The sequence below is a fragment of the Pholcus phalangioides genome, unplaced genomic scaffold (genome assembly GCF_987345545.1).
Source record: "Pholcus phalangioides strain wild (caught in Gottingen) unplaced genomic scaffold, Ppha-v1.0 ptg000002l_1, whole genome shotgun sequence".
In the NCBI taxonomy this organism is placed as follows: domain Eukaryota; kingdom Metazoa; phylum Arthropoda; class Arachnida; order Araneae; family Pholcidae; genus Pholcus; species Pholcus phalangioides.
Genome location: NW_028301595.1, coordinates 2,998,985 through 3,024,246, shown reverse-complemented (window position 1 = coordinate 3,024,246; position 25,262 = coordinate 2,998,985). Strand labels below are relative to the sequence as shown.

Sequence of the window (25,262 nt, the reverse complement as noted above, 5' to 3'; positions counted from 1 at the left end):
GGAGTTTGTGTGCGGTAAAGTAGCAAGCTTGTGTATCTTCTGCTTCCTCGCCCCGGCTATTAGCCATTCGACAAATGCGACCAGACGCCACAACAGCAACCTCCACCCCACCCCCAGCACCGAGGAACGGGAGGTCCGGGCACTTTTCCTCCAGGGCTAATTGGTAGGACTGTCCGGCTTGGCGCTTTATTCTACTCTCGTCCCGGGCCTTACAGATGTTACATGGCTCGGGCACGACCATGATGACCAACGTCCGATAAAATATAAGTCTAACATATAACTTAAAATAAATAGAATCCCCAATTAAGCTAAAAATACCCCCCCCCCCCCCGTTAAAATTAAACTCTACAACAATCGAACACAAAAATTACCTAAAACCCAACTCTACTTCCTCTTCTTTGATCTTGTTGCCTCTCTACGGTACACTCGGCAAGTGTGTGCCGTTGCGCCATGGAGGCCTACCTTCTTGCAGTTTGGGAAGCTTGGCCCGTTCGGGCATTCTCTTCTTCTATGACTTTCTCTTCCGCAGTTGGAACACCTTTTTTTTTTCCTGAACCCCCTGCCGCCCGGTGCCCGGGCACCCAGGCACTTGTAGCACTGGTAAGGCGCATCAAAGTCTCTCACCCTATGCGGTAAAAAATAGTTAGTAGAAGCTAGAGAAAATTGTTGCGGGGAGGGGGGGGGGGAGCATATACATTCGAACCTCGTCGAAACGATGTCGGAAAAACATCAAAAATGTCTCTCGCAGAAAGCGAAAATTTTATCTACCGGCAAGAAAACGATTTGATTAAGTCCAGCGTGAAAAATATTTATTTCGTAAAAGAACTTCGTCTCAACGAGGTTCGAATGTACAGCAGGGTTTGCACGTCAGAACCTGTTGTAAAGTCGAATTTCGTTAAGACGAAATCATTTCATGCGAAATAAATATTTTGACGTTGCATGTACAGTTAAACTCGGTTATAACGACCTCGGTTTAAATGACTACTCCACTATAATGCCATCGATTGGTAATCCGACGTACCGTCTAACCACTACTACTTGACCGTACATGCACCTCATACCTCTGCGGGATTTCTAACGAATCAGTACATGCTGGAACGTGTGTTGTATGTGTATATGTTTGGCCATAAACGTATTTCTTTTGTCGTCAGAGTTGTACTTGTTTGTGTCCTTGCCGGTCCTGCGATCTGGCTTCCATATTTTGAAGATGGTAAATGCTTGAATTTTCATGTGTTATGCAAGTATCATGTCGAAGGACTACTGTAATTACTAAGGGGCCATTCAAGTATTACGTAAGCAGAGTTCCAGCCATTTTTGACCCCCCCCCCGTCAGCACAATTTCGTCAGCAGCTTAGATTATTTCATATCTTCAGAAGGGGGGGGGGGGTTGATGACGTAAGCAACCTTCAAACTCCCCTCCCCCTTATCATCAAAAGTCAGTAAATCCGAAACCCACTCCCTTCCCCCCCCCCTCTTCGACGATGCTGACGTAATACTTGAATGACCCCTAACCCACACATGCACCTCTTCCATATTCCTCTGCGGAACTTATAATAAACAAGTTATATGTTGGAATGTGTGTGTGTACTTGTAGTAAACCTAACGCGAAGTTTGTTTCCGTGTAATGCTTGGAATAGTGCTGCCATCTATTTTTCGAACTGTGAGTGTAATGATTGAATATTGTACCGCTGTAGGCCTGTTGCTTTCAGTGGCGAGACTTTTTTAATGGGGAGATCGGATCGCATTCGCGCCTCAGAGTTGGAAACCACAGAAACGTGTCAAAGAACTGCCTACTCTCTACGGAGAGACTTTACCCACCACACCACTCTTGCGCAAGCCCCCACTTTTCCTGGAAGTTCTTCAGTCCGATTCATCCCAGATATCTTTCCAGCATCTTATTTTGTCACTTCCAGACCCATCTAGCTGCTATCCGGACTTGCGCAAGGCTACTAATATTAGATGGTGGTTACATTAATGTGACTCGACTGCGCATAATCTAATTACAGCCAAATAATTCAGTCTCAATAGTGGATTAATATTTTTCTCTGAAATTATTCTTTTAATTTCTCATATTTCTCTACATAAAATGGACGTAATGCATAATGGACCGACATAATATAACTACGTCCCACATAAATGGACCTTTTGCTACTCAGGTGTTGTTATTACATTTCTAAAAAATTACAAATTTACATGAAATCTAAACATTGTTCTTCTTCAAACTTGGAATCTCCATCGCATTTCGATTGGCCAACATTGACCTATAATTGGCCTCTCTTGCAAAACGTCATGAGAATATCAACGACGTCTTTGGCGCATCCCCAAAATACAGTCATTCCTGAGATACCGTGACCGTAATTATGAATCACCTACAAAAAATAAAATAAATTTTACATTGTATATCTGAAATTATGAGATTTAACTCGTGGACCACATAGATCATAGACAATTTTATACGGAGCCACATACCAGCATTCTCCCTCCGTTTCTTTCCATAACGAACTCTTGTTGGAGTCGAGGCTTTGAACGTCCGGGATTGAGACCTACACGGTCCTTCACGAACTTCGAATTCTGCGAACAAATAATGTAAGAAATAAAATCACTAATATGTTAATTGTTATTACTCGAATTAGATTAAAAGAAGGATAACACTATGTGACAAAATTTTTGTTCCTGGTTTGTAAAAGGCCTCGTTTCCCAATTTCTTCGGACATAAAAGGGGCAGAAAATAGTAATTTCGTGTTTTAAACCTTTGCTTTTGAACACAGAAGAGCGAAGTTTTGTTATTTTGAAGGTCAAATACCTGAAAACCAGAATTATGTGAGTTGTGAGGAAGTATTTTGAAAACATTATGCGATGAATGATAGAGATCCCTATTGATAAGTCTTCTAAAGAATCCCTTTAGTGATCTAAATGTTTCGTAGATCCTTCAAGTGATGTAGAAATGTGTTTGGGGGCCGCTTAAGTACTCTCGAACTGTACCACACATGATTCAAGTGATTCGTAATTATACCGCGGATCACTTTAGTAATCTGGGAATGTGCCGGGGGAGGTTTGGGGGTAACTTGAGTGATGTAGAGCCGCATTGGGGGGTCACTTAAGTGCCCTAAAATTGTGAACGGCTTCTACCCAGGAACAAAGAAAAAAAAAATTTCGTTGTATAGTGCTTAGTTCAATTAATTCAATTTAGTGTATATGTTACTGACAAAGCCTGAAATTGCCCAGGTGAATGTCCGAATTTTAGGCATTGGCCAGCCAGTTCGCGAAGTGGCTGAAACACCCTGGTCAAAGTCCGATAACAAAAGATATGATTCGGGATCATCGTCAAGTTGGCGTATTTTTTCCGTGATAATTGTGTCCACGTTAGTTATGGCCAACCCATCAAATCACAGTCACGATTTTTTTTTTCTCTGAAATTTGGCAAAAAAACCTCTATATATAATTCTGTGGTGTTTAGTCAGAACACGAGAACTCCAAAATCACAGTTTTGGAGATATAAGCATTTTCATTGTCATTTAAAAATCAAAAATAAAGCATATACAAAAATACAAATGTCATACATCAGCATGATGTGTAGCCGTACGCACGTATTTGTGCATTTGCCTCACTTCTAATTAGTTATAATTAGCAAGACTTGCTTTTTGATCAAAAAGTCGTGTTTTGGACATATCATGTTCCGACCAAACGCAACGGAATTATTTTCATAGTTTTTGTCTCTCGCCACACGGAGCTAATCCAATGCAGCTGCTATATACAGGGTGATTCAGAAAAGAATGGGAAAAACTTTAAGATGTGATAGTACACACCAATACAAACAATTGTTATCAGAGAATGCGTGGTCTAACATGAAACGCAAACGCTCTAGCGCGTTTCGAAACGGCCGCTCTGCAATCGTTAAAACGGCCTTCCTGTTGAGATTTATCGCGAGAAAAAGAACACCCTGCATGCAAATGTAACCTGGGGGAGAAGAAGAAACCGCATGCAAATCTGCGTCGCAGTGAATAAAAAGCGCGGACGTCAACCCTGTGAAATTATTCCAGCGTGCAACCGTTGTTGAAAAATAGAATACTGAATACTGAAAAAAGGAGACATGTATTTCATTAACGGAGCTGCAAATGTAAGAACCACAGAGGCAGCACGAACGTACGGTGAGCGTTTCCCCCACAGGCAGTTGCCCAATCCGAAACATTTGCGCGCTTGCATCGGCAGTTGTGCGAAACGGGATCCTTTCTTGCTTCCCGGTCTAATGCACTGTGACGCAGATTTGCATACGGTTTCTTCTTCTTCCCCAGGTTGCATTTGCATGCATGGTGGTCTTTTTCCCGCGATAATTTCAACAAGAATGCCGTTTTAACGTTTGCGGAGCGGCCGTTTCGATACGCGTTTCATGTTAGACCTGTGCATTCTTAAATGACAATTGTTTGTATTGGTGTGTACTATGACATCCTAAAGTTTTTCCTATATTTTCTGAATCACCCTGTATAGCCATGCATCTTACGTCGGCGATGAGAACAAAATGAAGTTGGAGCCTACCAGACCGTCTTACATCAGCACATCGAACTTTGTGAATTGGCCGGCGAAATCCCGAATCATTTCTGACAACTGGATTTTGGCCAAAACTCTTGGCCAATTCGCGAAGTGGCTTTGGTTGTAACATATGCAGTCTAATCTCGATTTAACAAATGAACTAAAACCAAAATTTTTATTTGTTCGGTCGAAGAAAAAATCGTTATATCGGGGTTGGGATCAACACAAATATATAAGCAGAAACTTTTAAAAGTTAGTTGAATCGAAGAATTGGTTAAATCGGAGTAAGTTATATCGGGGTCCGGCTGTATTAATTTAACCGTACTTTCAAACTTGGTAAGACTTTGCAGCATTCGACCCAAATCCGATCCTTGTCGGTTTTGCGAATGGCCGTATCCGAATCGTTCGGTCGAAAAGCTCCACCACATACCACAACGTCAGAGCTGAAACAAATTTAAATAATTAATATTAATTATAATTTTTTAGAAAATGTAATCATAAAATAATTAATTTGATGAGAATTCTTGTAAATTTCAAAAAACTTGCTCCAATTTACTTTGGTATAATGTAGAATTTCTCCGTAATTATCCCGTGCTTTATCCAGGGTGCATTTACCTGTGAATATAGAATCACCAAAATGTAATCATATAAATACATCTTCATCACACTATTATAAACATACAGTGTATGTGTTACGCCATTTCAAAGACACATTCATCTGAAATAAGAAAAGCAACCCATTGTAAAATCTTTCGTCGATACAACGGTAAATCTCGCTACAACAGGGTGCACGACCTCCGTCAAACCGAAAGATACCCAGGCCACATCGCCATATGGCAATATCGGCTCATTGTCCTCACGGACTGGATACCTCTGGCAATTTATTCATAAAAAAGAATACATTACAATCATAACAACTATAAAATCATAATCTAAGTGTAAAATCAGTTGCGAGATCACAAATCTACGTATACAATCGGAAATCAAGCGTATAATCCCATATATTCCATATTAAATCTTAATTCGAATATAAAATCGCATATTGAAATCAATAATAAAAATCCGATAAAATTCATAATCGATTTCATCCTCAATTTAAATCGTTCGATTTCCACGGCATTATACTGTTCTTGTGCTATCAGTCAGTCTTCTTTGTAGTTGATCAGTTTCTTGTTTCTTTGTAAACAAAACGACGTATACTTTCATCGTTTCGAACCGAGCAAACTTCCGTCTACCGCCGTGGGCAATTTACTACCGAGTGAGTTGTGCCGGAAGTATGAGTGGGTATATAGTGTTTTGTCTGGTTTTCTTTCAGTGCTGCCATCTATACTTCAGAAGTAAAGTGCGTGAAGCGTAATGATTAAATATCTGTACCATTGTAAGCCTGTTGGTTTCTGTGGGCGAGGCTTTTAGGCCGAACACAGAGTGCAGCGGTGAGATAAGAAGAGAAAGAGGCCACTCAACGAGGTAAGGCATTTTGCTCGTTGGTGATTGGCCCGTTTTCTCCCTTTTTCTCTCTCTCGCTCTTCTGCGGAGGAATCATCATCATCACACCCTTTCATTTCAGAACCCCCTCCGGTCATTTTCACTCTCCGCCACCTCCTGTAATAAGTGCGGGCACCTCTACTAATACCCCGATGGATTTTCTCGAGGCTAGCGCCTCCCTCTTATCTCGCCACGGCTTCACTATGTGTCTGGCCTTAATGAGGAGATCAGCTAACACCATCTAAAGCAGAAGGCCTCCGCGCGTGAAACTCCTGACGTCACTGAAGATTTCATCTATAGCCACTGGATACAGCAGGTCGACGCATGTGCCATCTTTACCATTTTTTGTAGTACAGTCGAATCCCGTTATAACGATCTCCAAGAGACCGGAGAAATCACTTCGTTATAATGAAAAATTTCATTATAAAGGAATTCCAGGTTTTTGCATTGTTTCTATGTAAACTTAACAGAGGGATTAGACGAAAAGTGTTCGTTAAAACGAGATTTTTGCTACAACGATTCATGGAATCTTTGCCCCCGACATTTCGCCTCCGACATCTCGCCCCTAGTACGTTTCGTCCCCGTTACATTTGGCCCCCGGAAATTTTACCCCTGACATTTCGTCCCGAATATTCCACCCCGAACATTTTGCCTGCCCTGACCGTATGAGCAACCCTGCAAGTGACCAATTGAGTGACCCTATCAGTGATTAAGTGAGTTGGACATTTACCTCCCGATATTTCACCTGCCCTGACCGTATGAGAGAACATATGAATGATGGTACAAGTGACCAAGTGAGTAAACGTATGAGTAACCATGTGAGCTGGACATTTGGTGACAATTAACCTGCCCTGACCATATGAATGATCGTTCGAGTAAACATGTGAATGATGGTGTGAGTGACCGTATGAATGATCAAGTTGGACATTTAGCCCCCGATGGTATTTTGCCTGCCCTGATCGTGTGAGTGACCAAAGGAGTGACCCTATGAGTGATCAAATGAACTGGAAATTTACTCTCTTCACATTTCACCTGACTGACCGTATGTGCGATGGTATGAATGACCGTAAGTGTGAACAGATGATTAATGGTAAGAATGACCATGTAAGTAACCGTATGAGTGATAAAGTGAGTTGGACATGTACTTGTGACACTTCGTCTGCCTTGACCAAGTGAGTGACCCTGTGAGTGACCCTGTGAGTGACCCTGTGAGTGACCCTGTGAGTGATTAGGTGAATTGAACATATGCTTCCGGACATTTCACCTGCCCTGACTGAATGAGCAATGGTATGAGTGACCGTATAGTGAGCATATGAATGATTGTATGAGTGACATGGATGATCAAGTAAGTTATTTTATATCGGTAGACATTTACCGATTGACATTTCACCTGCCCTGACCGTATGAGTGACCGCAGAAATGACCGCTAGAATAACAAAGTGAGTGACAAAGTAAATGATCGCATGAATCATCAAGTGAGTGACCGTATGAGTGATCAAGTGAGTGATCGTATGAATGACCAAGTGAGCGACTACGTGAGTGGGACCGGATATCTCATTTCAAACAGGACATTTCGCCCCTTGTGTATATGTTAGGTGAGTATGCGGCAGAAATTTGCACAAAGCATAATACGTAGTACAGTAATGTCTATTGCTGTCACAAATGCATTGGAGTACGTATTAAGAGGGCGATTTTTCTACAGGACTCTGTTATACTCCAGCTTATGTTAGACAATTTCGCTGCAACGTAAGTTTGGAAACAATTAATTTGATTCAAAATTTTTAGGGTCCATAACAGGGGGGATGAAGGGGGGGGGGTCATCTTTTGTGACACTCAACCGGTCAATCATACGGCCACTCGATTGGTCACTCATATGGTCACTTGGTCATTCTTTCGGTCAATCACTTTGTCACTCGCTTGGTTATTATTACGATCACTCATGTGGTCACTTGCTCTTGGTCACTCATACGTTCATTCACTGAGCCACTCATTCCGTCACGCACTTGTTAATTATTATGGTAACTCATATGGTCACTCACTTGATCGTTATTACGGTTACTCATATGGTCACTCACTATATCACTTATACAGTGAACCACACAGTCACTCACTTGGAAACTCAAATAAGCACTCACTCGGTCACTCACTTGGACACGTACATGGTCACTCACTCAGTCAATTCCGCACTCTAGATACTGTCGCGCACGTGGTCAGTCATTCTGTCACTCATTTAGTCATTTGTACGGTCACTAACTCACTCCTAAAACCGATTTGACGCTCACTTGGTTATTCATCCACTTATATGGTCACTCACACAATTTATCACTCATACAGTCACTCATGCGTTCAGGGTACGTGAAATATCAGGTGCGAAACGTCCCAGGGTGAAATGTGACGGGGACGAAATGTCAGGGGCGAAATTTCCGGATCCCGGGTCGTACACCCCTAAGGGGATATTCACGGGGGGTCATTCACGTATTACGTCAGTATCGATTGGGGGGTTTCCGAATTGCTGACTTTTGATAACAACGGGGGGGGGGGGTGGAGGGAGGTTTGCATAATGCTTACATCATCAACCACCCTGCGAAAATGTGAAATATTCTCAATAGCATCTTACTTGGTGCGCCAAAAACAAGAAAAACGAATGGTCTTTTGATAATTTGTGGGCACCTGAACTAGCAATCTCCCTATTGATAAGTCCCCTACAGAGCCACTTTGGTGACCCCTAAATTTTTCACGGATCCAAGTGATCTGGAAATGTGTCCGGGCAGCTTAAGTGATCCGTAATTATATGCCGCGGATCACTTAAGTAAGCTGGAAATGTGCCGCAGGTAAAACTTGAGTGATGTAGAGCCGCACTGGGGGCCGCTTAAGTGCTCTAAAACTGCGCCACATGCCACTCAAGGCGACTCTAAATATGCCACGGACCACTGAAGTGTTCTGGAACTGTGTCACACACGTAGGTGATCTGTGGATGTGCCGCTTAGTTCATTTTTACAAAAATTTCCCGCCATTGGCGATTTTTGAGCGATTTTAGCAGTAATTGGCCACTTTCCTTAATTTCGGCATCATAATTTGTGTTGTCCCGTATTTTTCCGTGTTTAGAACCCTAATATTCCGTATTTTTTCTCGAGGAAATATGGGTCAGGGATTTAACACGTGCAGTTAAACCCCTCTCAACGGGCACCCCTCAGATGCGGTCACCCCATCTTTTACAGCCAAATAATATTCCCCAGTATAATAAAAGTATGCTTTTCCGTCTCCTGATTAATGGTCACCCCTCTTTCACGGACGAATTTTTTTATCCCACCTGTATCCACAAGAGAGAGGTTTCACTGTACTATTTTATTTTTCGTCAAGTTAGTGACCCCATGGTCACCCACACGGTCCCGAGTGAAATGTCAGAGGTGTTCATTTCACTTGGTCACTCATATGCTCGCTCACTTGATCACTCATACGGTCAGGGCGAGTGAAATGTCAGGGGTGGTCCACGAGTGACCAAGTGGAATGCCACTCGTATGTTATATTTTTCAAAATATTATCAATATTGATACAATATTTTGTTATTACTTTATTACGCTATTCAGATGCAGGTCAGCAACTTCAATTGGAAAATGATAACAGTTTTATCCGATAGGTGACAGCAAAAGTTCCAGTGAAATTCTTTTTATTTGTGCATGTCATATAGTTCGCAACCTGATGTCATGCGGCCCGTTTGTGGCCTTAGGATACTCTAAAGGGGGGGGGCACAGATAGAAAGGGGGCCACAAATGGAAAGGGGAGCCCCGACAAGTGCTGAAGGGAGCCACACACACAGAAAGAGAGGTGAAGAATCAGAGGTTTCAAGTGAAATATGAACAGTATATATATATATAATGTAATAACACCATAAACAAACATGCGATACGATATATATATAATGTATACAAATTAACTCACTAAACAACGATAGCACGATAGAGAAGAGGACTATCTCGTGTTGGACGATTTCCGGACTCCCTGTTGTTTTGCATTCTTATCCTTTTTGTGTGATTTTAAAAACAACGTATCTAATGACACCTGCTTTTTGCCTCCCTTTTTATGATTTCTGGGAGATGGGAAATTTCATTGTCGTCGGACAGATTTATTGCTTGCTTTACTGCTATTTCAATGGTAGTTTTCTACAGAATTTTGCACCGATTCCCACATTTTACACATCTCTCTAATCAAATTTGAAAAGTGAGGGACTTCTCTCTTCCTCAGAAAAAATAGACCTTCAATATAAGCTCTTTGCTGTTGCATGCAATGGAGGTCCGTCAGTTCGTCTATGGTCAACTCCTGGCCAAGCAGAATTTATATAAAAAACAAGCGCACATACGCGCGATTACAATGCGACATTTAGTTTCGTATAATAGTCCCACTCAATTTTTTCAGTGAACACTCAATTTTTTCAGTGAACACTCAATTTTTTCAGTGAACACTCAATTTTTTCAGTGAACACTCAATTTTTTCAGTGAACACTCAATTTTTCCAGTGAGGCACGCTGACCTGGACACTAGGGAAGAATATTACTTACAATTCCACAACGCGTGTGTGCACGAAAGCGAAAAATCATCAGCTTAGTTGTAAAAACGTGACAATAAATAAAGCGCAAAATTTTTGCTCGTTAATCGAATCGATTTTTTTGCTCGTCATACGAATTTCTCGCTAACCGAACCGTTCGTTAACCGAAGTTTCACTGTATAAAACAAAAAAAAATTGATAAAAATTCAGCACAGAAGGTGATTTGAAACTGAGAGAAACGTATCCCGAAACAATAGGCAATTTTAGAATTGATAAGAATTCAAAATATATACGTGAAAGAAGTAATTCCAGCACCAATAAAAATTCATGATAAATGAAAGAAATAGTTCCAAAATTTATGGAAATTTTCAGAATAAACGGAAGAAATAGTTCACGAATTACAATAATGAAAATTCAGAACCAATGAAGTGAATGCAGAAGTGATGAAAGAAATATATAATAATTATCTCTTTGAAAAGAATAATTCGAAGACATGAAAGGGATAATTCAAAAATCGATGAAAATTCAGAATTAATGGAAGTAATCATTTTCCAGAAGTGATGAAATGTCAATATCACCCACTCAGTCAACCTTATGGTCATTCGCTACCCCACTCACTTGGTCAGTCTTACTTGGTCACTCAATCACTCACTCGGTCCCTCACACAGTCAGAGCAGGCGAAATGTCCGGGGTGAATTGTCAGCGACGAAATTTCCGAGGACGAAATTTACCAGGAACGAAACATCAGAGGCGAAATTTCCGTAAACCATACGTTGAAGACCCCCTCCCTATTTCTTTTGTCCAGCATCGTAGCATGGCATCATATAAAGTTCGCAATGTCGCATGACACCGAAACTGATATTACAGTAGACCAGTCATATTCAACCCGTTGCTCACGAGCACCACGGTGATCCCTGAAGTACCCAGAGTGCTCGGTGCTCGTGTTTGATTTCGTGCTGGCCAGCAATTGATCAAAGTTCCAATTAAACACCTTGGGGGAATTGCCTTCAAGGATTGAAACCATCGTCATTTCATGCATTCGTATGTTAAACTTGCCATAAGGGTGCCGATGGGTACAGGCAATGCTCGCGACTGGAAAAAAGTTGAAGATCTCAGCGGTAGACACTGGACTTTCCGGCTTAGTGTGGCGGAAGGGCAGGCCGGATAACAGAAAAGCCTGATGGGAGTTCTATAAATGCTCATTTCCTACCAACACCCATACCATCAGAAACACCCTTTTTATACAAAAACCCGCTTGTATTCATATTTTCTGACTTTCAAGTACAGTCGGGTAGAGTGTTACTTACAGGGCTTCAGCCCTGTAAGCAACACCCTTGTGGGGGGGCCGTGCTGCCCGTATTCGTAACGAAATTGTTTTACGCTATGTCTCAGGAGGTTCATAACGCTAAAAAAAAGACAATGTTATCATCTGCTAGCTATTCCTAAGACTAATCCGATGACACCCTTACGAATTTTGATACTTTTCCGGCCTGGATTCCAGGCACGCGGCTCACATTCGTAATGAAATTGTTTTGCGCTATATTTCGAGAAGTAAGCAACGCAAATGTAAATCATTGGTATCGCCTGTTAGCTATTCCAAGGACAAATCCGATGATACCAATTTCATTATGTCAGTACCTACCACGCAAAGACAAACACAAAGTTTTGTTTTTGGGGTTTTTTTTTTTGATAAGGGAAACGATGTGGTTTCTGGCAACCCATTCACGTTTTCGAGTGGTTTTCTGAATATGTCTCAAAGCGCTGGCTCATAACCAATTACTGGGTTTCATGAAGACGAAATTGGGAGGTGAAGGCCATTTCAGCTGCCGAAAATGACGTTCTGCTCATGAATGAAAGTACTCGAAGGAAACGCAAAGTAAGTCATGTACGAGTAGTAGTACATGTAATAAAGATCACTGTGTGAATCCTAAAATAACCTTTAACTAACGAACGTATTTAGACATTTCAAACACAATCACTCCATTAATCAAAAATCTGGATAAACAGTATAATTATTATTCTAAAAAGTTATATGCAAAGACAGGATTTCTTTAACATTTTGCTGAAAAATAACGGTAGATCTTTATATTAGAGTAAACGTACTGCATTCTTTTTTGACACGCTATTTTTGAGACTAACCCCCCAACGTTAATTTTCTGTCGTAAGATGACTTAATCATAGTGCTATCGATTTGATGCTTATGTGAAAGTGCACGCTATAAACCAATTATTATTGTTACAGGCATAGGACATATGGTGTTCATCATGTTATTTATTTATGACGCATGATACATGAGATAAAATTTAAAATTAAACATAAATACCTACTCAGCGTTACAGCGTTGATTAATGGACACAGTGTCAGTTTCAACTTACAATATGTTGTACTTTTCCAAACACAGATAGCGAAAAATCTGTTTCTGAGGTGTATCGACGTTGATCGATTCTTGGATCGTTAAATAAAGAAATTTATTTTTTTTCTGGTATATTTTGTTAGCAAAAATATAAAGTATTAACTATTATGGCCACATTAACGTCGGAACTGAAAGCGTAATATATATTTGCACTATAGCAGTTATTGTACTTACGCCGACACGTGCATGCCTTGTGGCAATCCCGTTATGAAAATTGCTTCTTTCACAACAAAAATGTCGGACATATTCTAAACAGTAATATTCGGTTCAACATCAATCATACTAATAGGCACGGACAAATTTGGTTCTGTACGAAGTGAAAGTAATTTATCTAATGATTATAGTGTTTTGTATGAAAGACTCGATTTCACTCACGGACGTTTTTTGATTAGCCCATCAGATATCGATGTGGATAACTTAAAAAAAGAAGAAAAAACTTATTTGTAGAGCTGTTTGCTATTGGATGAACACGAACCGATGAGCAACTAGCTGAAAAATAAAAGACGAAGATAGTCGAAGGAATAATCGCCATTTTTGATAACCAGTTCTGTTCTAAGTAACGAGGACTATTCAAGTTATGTTTCGTCAAAAAGACCGCCATTCTAAAAACTCTCCCAGCGCAACAAGCAGCTTCGTCAACGAACTGGAAACAATGCGAGGATTTTCCTTGAAGTTTGCTTCGTTTGCCGTCTCTATATTGGATTTTGGAAGCGGCTACAAGACGGGTCTGTTGCACATGTGGCTCTTGTGCTTGAGTGCTTTTATTTACAGCTTTAATCCCATGGTGGAAACAGTATCGAAGTATATGTTCGATGAAGATGTTTTCACTGATGTATTTTTTTATGTGCATGTGCCATTCCAATCCGTAATATGGTACAGCATCGTGAGCAGAAGCAAACAAATGCGCCAACTGCTACGAAGTATGCTTAACGCTGAGCGACGTATGCACATGACGTCGCAAGAGTCACAACGGGGAATACACATCGTTCAGTTTCTCTTGATCACAATGCCGATACTTTATCCCATATTAGATATCGCCATACTGTATAGCCAAGGAAAATTGGAATATGGTATAAAGGTTCAACTTAAAAGGGACGATCTCCAATATCATACGACAACGCTTCTTGTTGTGTACGCCATAAGTATGATAGCACTTTGTGTGACGCATTTGGTACTACCCAATTATTTTTGTGTGTATTGCGTCACTGTATTCCACGACAGCAAGAAACTAATACGGGAGTTTCGCACGGAACTCTGTGACATGAACCTGAATGTATTTGCGCTACTGGATAGATATCAGATCGTTGACAACGTTCTGGACGAAGCCGAAAATTTATTGAACTATCCCATAATGATACTTACCATAAAAATATTTATTTTGATATTCTTTTCCATATACATAACTTTTGGGTATGGAGGTATCTGCATCGATGAGAAAATATGCTTACTGTATCACCTCTTTTTCTTCTGTCTCGTCTTCACGTACATCTCGATGACTTACGCGGGAGCTGAGGTCCACGAAGAGGGCATCAAGCTAAAAGCTGACATTCGAAGCCGTTTCATGAAGAGAGGTCTCGAAAAGCTGACGAGGAGAGACATTTTTTTCATCGAAACCATCGAGAAGAGAGATTTCTCTTACACTGGTTGCAAAGTTTTTCGTTTCACCAGGAATTTCATGGTCACTTCTATCGGGACTATGATGACGTATTCGCTGCTTTTCTTACAGCTCCAACCCCGACTTTCAACAAAAGACAACAAATGATAAATATGTCTTTTTTTTCTGTAATCTATTTATACAGGGTGCTTACGCAATCCCCCTTTGCCGCATTTTACTGCTGAACCGTTGATCTTAGAGCTGAGTCTTTCCTTTTTTCAGCAGCAACCTAAAAACAACAACATGGATCAGCTTCGAGACCCATAGGACTATTTGTTTTTCGAAATTGGTAAAACCAGTGATGTAATAAGGGAACTTCTAACAGAACTGTAAGTACGACTGATCTAGAAAGCCCCTACGAATCAAGTCTAGTTTGTGACCCGTGGCTCAATAATCCCAGCATACGACCCGTCCCGAAAGTCCCCTGCGAATAGAGTTTGGGTCGTGACCGATAGCTCAAGAACCCCTGGCTGTTAGTTGATCTAAAACACCCGTCTCGGAAACCCCGGCAAACCAAGTTTGGGTCGCGACCCATAGGTTAAGAATCCCTGCCTTAGAAGCGTACTTTCTAATCAGAAAAAGTATCCAAAGTAGAACTCAGATAAGTCATTCATGTTGCAAGGGGTTGTATAGTTATCAAAATAAAAAATTACTTTTCATACGGGATCCCTGTCCTCTAAAACCCAATTAGGAAGTTTGTCCTGTCTCTCCTGGTGCCAACAAAAAAAACTTTCTACGTTTCCAAGTATATTACACTCATGTCCGTAAATTAAGGATAATGCCAGCTCCGGCAAATAAAGGTTCAAAAACAAAACAAACGTTACTTATTCATAAAGCCCATTTATTAAACAAAAGAACAAAAACGATGGTATATGTATGATACCATTCATAAAAACTACGAGTTTTGCTCCCTGGAGCAATTGTAAAAAATATCTCCTTTACAAAAACTTACTATTACATGGTTGGTATACATGGTTAATACATTGTATGTCTCCCATGCGATGAAATACAGTCCGTACAACGCCTAGGCATGATGAGTATCAAATTATCGATCTGATCTTGGGGAAGATCACTCCACTCAGCAAGCAATGCTCTCCGAAGTTCCGGTACACATGTAGGAGGTGGTTGACGGGCTGCAACTTGTCGGCCAAGCACATGCTCTATCGGATTCAAGTCAGGTGAGAATGCTCGCCATTCCTTACGTGTTATATCCTCAGATTCAAGGCATTCGTTTACGATGTTTGCTCGGTGAGGACGGGCGTTGTCATCCATAAACACAAATTCTGCGCCCATGGCACCCCTGAACAAACGTACATGTTGTTCCAGAATGGTGTCCCGATAAATTTGGGGTTTCATGGTTCCGGTTTGAACATGCAGATCTGTTCTGGAACCCAGTATAATTCCACCCCAAACGAGCAATGCTGCACCACCCTAACGGTGTCGTTCAATGATGTTGTCTTGGTGGTAATGGGTACCTGGCGTTCTCCGTATGAAAGTCCGACGTGAATCAGACTGCAAGCTAAACCTGGACTCGTCGGAAAACATCACACAAGCCCACTGTGACGATGTCCACATTGCATGTTCTCTACTCCAGGCTAATCGCTGCCGACAGTGAGTTGCCGTGAGCGGAACACATCTGACAGGCCTGCGAGCATATAGAACAATATCTCCCAAACGTCTGTACACGGTTTGCCTTGAAACTGTGGTACCCGTGGCTGCAGATAGCTGACGAGAGAGACAGGTCGGATGCTGTGCTCCGTCTGCTTCTTTTGACAGTTACTGCCAAATACCGGTCTTCATTCGGCGTTGTAACTCGGGGGCGACCTGTACTGTAACGTCTACTGACATTTCCGTTATCTTGGAATCGTTGCCAAAGCCTAGAGATGACACTTTGGGCAATTCCAAGTTCCTCGGATACCTCCATCTGAGTACGTCCACATTCCAGGCGGCCGATAATTCTACCGCGTAAAAAATCATCCACATGCGTCCTCTGTGTCATAACTATTCGCTTATGGCACTGAGCGCCTTACTTCACTCTTGTGAACAATTTCACTTCTTTGCCACCATTCCTTATATACCCCCCCCCTCTTACACTCTCGTCATCGTGACGTACTATCGGCATCATCTGGTGGCTTCCTGAAATTTGCATATCATTCTTGCAGATGTGTGTGATAACTCTACAGGTGAAATTTTTACTTTAGAATTCGATTTCCGTGTGATTCTGAATTATCCTTAATTTATGGACATGAGTGTATTTGCAGGGATTTTGAATTAAAAAATCGGAGAAAAGTTGGAAAAGAACAGCATAAACTAACGGACAAAGCTTTTTTCCCTCGTTTATGCTGTTCTTTCCTAACATTTACCCTATCCATAAATTTAAGTAATCTCTGCGGGTATCTCACTTCGAAAGGTGTAATTTCTTTGTAGACCTCAGGAGAAACTGGGCAACAACTTTATAATTCGGTTTTTTAGGACCGAGTGTCCGTATAGAAAAAGTTAATTTTTATACTTCAATAACTTTTCGACCCCCCCTTGCAACATGAATGACGCATCTTAGATTTACACGTTATTTTTAGTACTTTTTCCTACTTCGAGTGTGCCTCCCGGATCAACAATTCGCCAGTAAAATGCGGCAACGAGGAATTAAGTAATTACCCTGTATATAAAATACCCACCGAGATTGGTCAGCGAACCTCCATCTCTCAGTTTATATCGGAATACGCAATACTGCATGCTAGTTACCTCCTATCAATGGTTAGAACACTCGCCCGGACAGTGTGAGATTGGTGGTTCGATTCCCCACAGAGGAATGTGAATTTTCTTTCCGAACTACATCTCGATCTCCGTTTCGTTATCCAGACTTTCGTACTTCTTAGTTACCTCCGGTTTACGTAAAAGAGTTTTACACTTTGCCTATTCTTAAAGTTAATCGACACGATTACATACATCATGAGTATGGAAGATACATCAAAAGTGACTCGAAGCAATTCAACGACAGGTGAAGTTCGCAAGATGACTAAACATCGATAGTTCCGCTTTGAAAAGAAAATATGGTGCTACACAGGGCCGTAACTAGAACTTTTGCCGTGCGTGATGAGCACCGAGTTGCTCCAGCACCTCCTAGAGATAGAAGGCCTCTGCACTGATTGCCATCAACGTCATTCAGATTGCCTAGCAAGTTTGCCACATTTTGAAACACAGCATCCTCTTTCGTTTCTTCTTGTTTTGGCGTAGAATCTTCCTGATTGGCGCACAAATACCGCATAGTGATTGGATGTGGGGCATAGAAATCGCCAATTCGGAGCCCGATCATTTCTTTTCCTCACAACGATTACACTGCCCGAGCAGGGAATTTTTTCCCCGAATATTCTGAGGAAAAATGGACTACTTACTTACGTCACAAGCAGCTTGCGGAGGCTTTCTATTTCCAGGAGGTGCTGTTTGTACTCACAAAAAAACAGCATTTTCTGTACGAGAAACACATGGATCCCGTAGGCGATGCAAAGTTTTCACTGCCAAAGATGCAGCTATGGCCACGGCTGCTCGAATTTGATTGCTTCTTCTTGACAGGGCCGGATTAACACATTTGGGGGCCCTAAGCACTCGAATGGCTTTGGTGCGACCCCCCCCCCCTTTTCCTGTCTCTACAATTATATTTTACTCGATATTGAATATATGAATAAATAAAAAAAACAAATGAAATTTTATATTTCAGAAGTAACTAACCTAAGGCTCTAAGGCAGAATTATGGTGTGAATATTTCAAAGCGCGGACATTGAAGGTCTTCCCCCGCCAACGCTTTTCTTTTCCTTCTTGCAAAGTCTTTGATATTATCCAAAGAGGATGTCTTTCTCCGCTAATACTACGATAGTTTCGACAGCTGATGCGAAGATAAATCCTGGAAAGGAAATTTAACTGCCCTTGCGAGGAATCAAAAATCCCCCCTTTCTCTCATTTGCCGGATGAGTCTCCAAGACCACAAAGCCAACGAATCCTCTTTCCTTGTGTGTGTGTGCTGAGTGGGGCCGTACATAAAACAGCCAGACCTTACTCAGGGCAAAGCTGACAATTTCTGATGGCAACTTATTCGAAGATGGTGTCACTCTCTGCTATTACTACGAAGGTTTTGACAGTTGTAGCTGTCCATGTACGGCCCTGTTCAGCGCGGACGAGCTGTGAGGAAAGAGGATTCGTTGGCTTTGTAGACTAGGGCGCTCATCCGGCAAATGAGAGGACGTAGGTTCGTTTCCGGGGGGTTCGGGTTCTAACCCCCCTTGAGCCAAGATTATAGTGTTATTTTGCAGGGGAAAAAAGTAAACCACCCCCCTCAGAAGGAAAAAAAATCTGAAAACACCCCCTCGAGAAAATTCTACGTACGCCTATGCTGGTGCGAGTTATATACCAGAAGGGCGTGAACCTGCTTGCACGAGTAACAATAATTAATGATAAGATTATTATTGAATTCAATATGAATTCAATTGAATTCATTGAATTGATTATCTCTTGAATTCATTGAATTGATTATCTCTTGAATTCATTACATCACCCCTGAAATCATGCAGTTTTTTTATCCCCCCCTAATCACAAAGATTTGCACATTTCCTGTCATCTATTACTCTTAATTCGTGCGTCTCTTGGACACAGACCAAGGCAATTAAGCTCTCTCAACGCAGCCCTCATGACAATTAGATCTGTTTGCAATTTGCGACAGTTAGTATGCAAATTAATCGGTAGGCAGATATTTTTAGCTAGGTAGGAGTGGGGGGGGGGAGTCTCACAAAAATCAGTTTCCCCAAGGGCCACATGATGCTGTTAAGAAGGCCCAAGCTTACTTCATGAAAATTGTATGAAATCTCATTCTCCAAAAAAACTCAGCATTAACGTGATCTCTAGTTTACAATATTATTAATTTTTCTGCATTTATGCCATCCTTTTAATGTTCTTCTTAAACTTTACAGTCAATCAAAAATTCTGATTTTTTGTCGTATGCTTTAGGCTGAAGAAAAATTGTACATAAAAAACAAATTCAATAACTTTTTATGGTGTCCCCTTTTTCTTGATGCCCTAAGCACGTGCTTATTTTGCTTAATGGTTGATCCGGCCATTAATCCGAGGGGTTTGAATGATGCTTACGTCATCAGCCACCCTTTATAAAAATATGAAATATTCTTAATGGCATCTTATTCGGTGTGCCATAAACGAGAAAAACCTTTCGCTAGTTTGTGGGCACCTGAACTAACATTCTCCATATTGATAAGTCCTCCATAGAGCTACGTTAGTGATCTCTAAATGCTCCGTGGATCCTTGAAGGGATCTAGAAATGTTTACGAGCCGCTCAAGTGTTCTAGAAATGTGTTGGGGGCCACTAAAATGCTCTGGAACTGTGCCGCGCGTCACTCAAGTGATCTAAAAAATTTTTGCTATTCTTGCGATTTTTGGGGCAGCCGGACCATGACGATAAGGGCCTTTGCAATTCACACAGAATGCTTAACCATCTTCGTTCTTTTTCGTGCACAGATAAGTGAAATGTTCCTGACCACATTTCATGCATTTGGAGTGACTGTTACACTCAGCTTGACCATGGAAAACCCGCTGACACCTATAACATTGGATGGTTCTTCCTCTTCTTTTGTACGGTTCGATGGCCACCTTGATGTTCATTATATTGTTGATTCTTATGTTGAATATATACTCGAAATTCTGCGTTTTTTTTCTACTTCCACCATAAATATAGGCAAAGGTTTCTTATTTCTGACTAGTTAGCCTACTCACTGAAATGGTGGGCAATTCAATTAAATTCGAAAGTTCTTTTATTTGATTTACATTGCACAATGAGTGAAGACCTTTCAGTACCACTCTCAATATCTGCTTCTCCGCTATTCTATATGTATGATATTGCACACTTTGACTCTTCAGAAATCTCATTACAGCCAATCAGTCCTGGAGACTCTCTAGTTGTAACCTGAATTCGTCGGACTTTTGTTAGCCTGTAAACGGTTTTTCTTACATATGCTGAGTAACTCCGTGTGTAACTTAGGCCAGTCCTCTAAGTTATTTATCAGAAGTGGGGGCATTTCCCGTACTTTTACCATATTCTTGACAGCCTTTTTATTGACAATTGTTGAGAAGCCATTGTTATCGAAAGATTCGTCCTCACTACCGGAAATTTCGTTCATATCCGGGTTTCAGAAAATTGATATTAATTATACTGTTTGACCTCCCAATGTTATAAACAGCAATAGTCCTATTTGTATGTGAGTTATCATTTGTCTGTGTATCAACCTCTGATACGTTTGCATTATTCACAGCTATATATCTTCATTCATAATATTGGGAAAATTATAATTATGGGGATTATACATGCATGCTATTGCACCATCAATCGAAATACCGTTATCTGAAAAAATATTACAAACAGGGGAGCCTCGATTCACTTTCTGGTTCATCACTATCTCCCATCATGCGTTGGGTAACATTAGCAATTTTTTTTGATTGGCGACCTTGTTCGCTTTCCTACTGGTGCTTGATACGCTGCAACCTGTTTGCCTTTTTTTGCTGACATGAGGTTCTAAAGAATTTAATACTGCTGTCAACTATATCTCACTATATTGCTAAAGCTTCCTGTTTATTCTAAATTTCACAAAAATCAACAAATAAATATCTTAGTTTCTTGAATTCATTACTACAGTTACATTTAGAATTTGTCATAACACCTTTTCATGAACTAAACTGGTCACCGTGAAAACACCCTGAACGGCATCCCAAAAATGCCTCTTGCCACCTTTTAGTTCTTTCATTCACCTTTCATTCTTTTAGTGAATTTTACTATGTTCCCACAATGTTCCCGACATGCAACCACTTCATTAGAAACCTGAGCCCCCAAAAAGCATTTGTAATTTCTCGCCATGACTGATCAATTTCCAAAGAAAACAAGAGTCAAAAGTTCGGTACTCACCTCCCAAAAAAAGTTCCGGAAAATAAAGTCCTGAGGATTCTCTACACTCCTGTGTTGTCCAAGCACAAGATCAAAACCTCACCTGGATTCAGTCTGTCGGTAGCCGGCCACGTCGAAGTTTCTAGCAGCAGGAAAAATCTGAACGTCGTTGTTTTCACTTCCAGTCACCACCGCTATTCACTTGAAACTGGGTTTGCGAAGTCAGTCTTGGCGAGCACGATTCATCGTTGACACAAGTTGATGCTTTACCTGGGTCTTGTCACTATTCCATCAAAATTGTGTCCATTAGATTAATTAGACGCGACTTTTCCCGCGTAAAAACCACTTAGCAGGAGTGCTCCGTAGACTTATCATTAACCACGTGCTATTTCTTCGAATCTTTTAACGACCGTAACTCACGAACCCCGTTCTCGACTCACTCGCCGTAACTTCCCATACGTTCAAATTACATTCCTAGATACGCGGCCATATCACACGCGACACTTAAAAATCTATTTACTATGGAGTAGCACAAACATATATGCCGACTGTCCCAATGACTGGACTGGGCTCAAATTACCTCTTAGTTAGACTCGTTATTATATTGTAATGTTGTCAAAAATATATTAATAAATAAAATTTTAGTTTTCTGCAAAAGCAGCACATAATAAACAGTATTTTTTGCTACTAATGATAATTATTATTATCATCCAACCAATCAAGACAGATTCATATTTAGGTTCAACATTGTGAGGAAGATTTAACTTACCCTCATCGTTTGTCCTCTTATAGGGTAAACATCGGAATCGGAGACGAATTTTTTCGCCCCGACACCGCTGCAGTTTACCACGACGGCATACTTGCCTAAGAGCTGTAAAATAAATTCACACATTAGTGGAAAATGAAGATGCATTGCAGTTAACTTTTGTATTAAAATGTACGTTACGTCACACTCCTTTCACGTTGTAAAAGCCTCTGAGCATCGAGAGCAATTTAGGACAACAACAACATTCAAAATTCGTTCACAATACCTACAGGCGATATTCTGACGCTTTGTTGCGTCAGAATTCGGAAAATAGATGGCACTGGAACAATGATGCTTACGTTAAGGTTAGGGGTACTGTAAAACTTACTATAAACTTAATTAATTTTTTTTATTAGATTCGAAAACAGAAAAGAGGACGATTGCACGTACACCTTCGGTAATGTCACTTATTCCGATTTATCAACAGATGGCGCCACTACACTGACAAAAAAAACCGCCACAATAGTTTTTCCCCAACCAGAACTGCTTATAAAGGAAAAGAAATAAAAACCCTTGCTTTTAATGAATTTGTTTGTTATATTATTTTGCCTGGAGCAGGGCGAAAGGTTTTCCTTTCTCTACCCTCAGAAGGGTTTTTTTTTCTTTCGGGAGCTTTATTTTTTTTGCCAGAGGTGATTTCACACTAGTAGCAAGCATTGAATGTGTATGTGTTGTTTACATATCATTTTCTTCTCTTTAACCCCGCCACCCCTTTAGAATACGGCATTGGCTGTTGGTGACGGTGCCGTTTTAACGCATGGGCCCACCCGGGCACGGTCAAGGGTGCCTCACAAAAATGAGAGCAACTTAAAATTTTCGAGAATTTTTCATGTAGGGTCTCAGAAAAAAACAATTGGCCCGTGGACCCATGATGCTCTTACGACGGCCCTCCATGGAGGCAGTACCGTCTTAACGCATGGGCCCGGGGGGGGGGCCTCAATAGAAGAAGGGCCTCAGAAAAATGATTAGTTGAATTTTTCGAGAATTTCCCAGGTAGGGCCTCAGAAAAATCACTTGGCCCGAGGGCCCATGATCGTAAGACGGCCCTGCTTGGCGAGCAAATAATTGTATTCTCAAAATGGATGCTTCTTCCAGAGTTCTTTTTCAGACTGTTTTTTCTTTTCCTTTTTTTCTTTTTCGCAGTATCTTGGATCAAGCTGGACCGTGGTTAAAATATCATCTGCCCTGTTTGGAGGCAACTTAGGTTCTTGTATTCCGGGAATTTCGACGGCCATTGGTCAAAGCGTGTACCAAAAATGTGTGTGGAAAAAAAATAATGATAGGTATATGTTTTTCAGAGTGAAAAGAATTCCGGAAACCCGAGAAGGAGGACAAAGGGGGCAAATTTTCTAAAACGTAGGAGCAGTGATCGTACTTACGGGGGGCTTAGCGGACTATAGTCCAGCGCGGCAAGTTCAGAAGTGTGGCGACTTTGAGGAATGAGTTGCCAAGAAAATTAATAGAATGGGAGAAGGGCGGCGAAATTTGTATAACCCTCAATAAATCCACCTCTGCCAAGACCGCAAGGGACTGGGTCAGTAAATGACCAAAAACTAGAGCAGCGGTTCTCAACCGGTGATCCGTGGAGCCCTTGAGGGGCTCCTTGTGCACTCTCCAGGAGCTCCGCTGCCGCTCGGGGAAAATAAAAATAAAAAGTAAAATTTAAAAAAAATAATTATGAATATTTTTAAATAGTAAAAACAAATCAGTAACTTTGATGAATAATTAAAAAATTGGCCTACGGGGCTCCGCCATTGAATGTTTTGACTTAAAAGAGCAGCTTTTATATACATAAGTGTTGCTTAAGACATCTTTTGGGTTGCTGAGTTATACTGTGAATTCTAATAACATGTACTCAATTTTTTTTTTCAATTAATGTCATATACTGATTTTTTACGAAAATATGTAATCTTCTAGTTCGTGATAACATATGTATTGCAGTGCATATAAAATATATGCTAATATCTAATACTGTAAGTTATAATGCGTAAATTGACTGAAACATAACTTGTATCACAGTTCTCTTCGATCTCGTGGAATGTTGGGTGATTGACGGACTGATATGATGATATTTGAATATATATCTACCGCGTGATAATTACAATGTAAAATATAATACTTAAGTGAAGTAATTAATATAAACCCCAGGGACACTAAATTGCTGCTCACGAGTTGTTAATGGTTGCTCCCTGGGGTAAGATGTGAAGTTGTTTTTGTTTTTTTTTGTGGAGAAAATAAATGCTCCCTTCGGGGAACCCCGTATGGCGAACTATGTTTGCCGGGCCGGGGGTTAGTATCTCCTACTTAAAAGTGGCTCCGCGAGTCAAAAAGGGTTGAGAACCGCTGATCTAGAGTGTTTGCAAGCACGTGAATGATCAAAAAAAAAAAGTGACTTGGAGCGTGAGGAAGCATGTGAATGACAAAATGAGTGACCTACAGAGCGTGTGCAATGTGATTGACCAAAACTGTGTGCAAGAATGTGAGCAGAGGCACCGACATGAAGACAACATAGAGGAGGCACAAAATCGCATTTCGTCCCCCATTAAGAGGCCCCCGTACAAAGTGGTTTTTCTGAGCTCCTACCTTGCAAATTCTAGAAAATTTCAACCGGATCTCTCATTTTTGTGAGGCCCTCTTCTCCTGAGACCCCTGGGCCGTGCCCGGGTGGGCCCATGCGTTAAGACGGCACTGTTCGTCCCATATATATACGGGACTCAAGCCCGTACGCAGAAAGCGGAATAGCGCGTTCCATTGTATATTCATGAATTTTTAGGGGGTTGCTCAGCACCCGTCCTCTATCTGCAAAAATTCGAACTTAATTTTTTTTTTATGCACCAAAAAAAATCCCCCTTCGCAAACCGCATTCAGTATGCGTGGTTTCGACGTATTTATGTTGACAGAG

At 41.0% G+C, this 25,262-nt stretch overlaps 1 protein-coding gene across 1 annotated transcript in view; it reads right to left on the bottom strand.

The window, feature by feature from the left end:
* Nucleotides 1–2,038: 2,038 nt before the first annotated feature.
* Nucleotides 2,039–25,262, bottom strand: part of LOC149089071 (D-aspartate oxidase-like) — a 49,617-nt gene continuing 26,393 nt past the window's right edge. The window contains exons 7-11 of the mRNA XM_089237192.1: nt 22,325–22,426; nt 5,084–5,142; nt 4,853–4,970; nt 2,470–2,571; nt 2,039–2,369 (exon numbers count right to left, since the gene is read on the bottom strand). Of these exons, the coding sequence (XP_089093318.1) occupies nt 2,262–2,369; nt 2,470–2,571; nt 4,853–4,970; nt 5,084–5,142; nt 22,325–22,426 (489 nt within the window). The 3' untranslated portion in view covers nt 2,039–2,261. The remainder of the gene's footprint in view (nt 2,370–2,469; nt 2,572–4,852; nt 4,971–5,083; nt 5,143–22,324; nt 22,427–25,262) is intronic.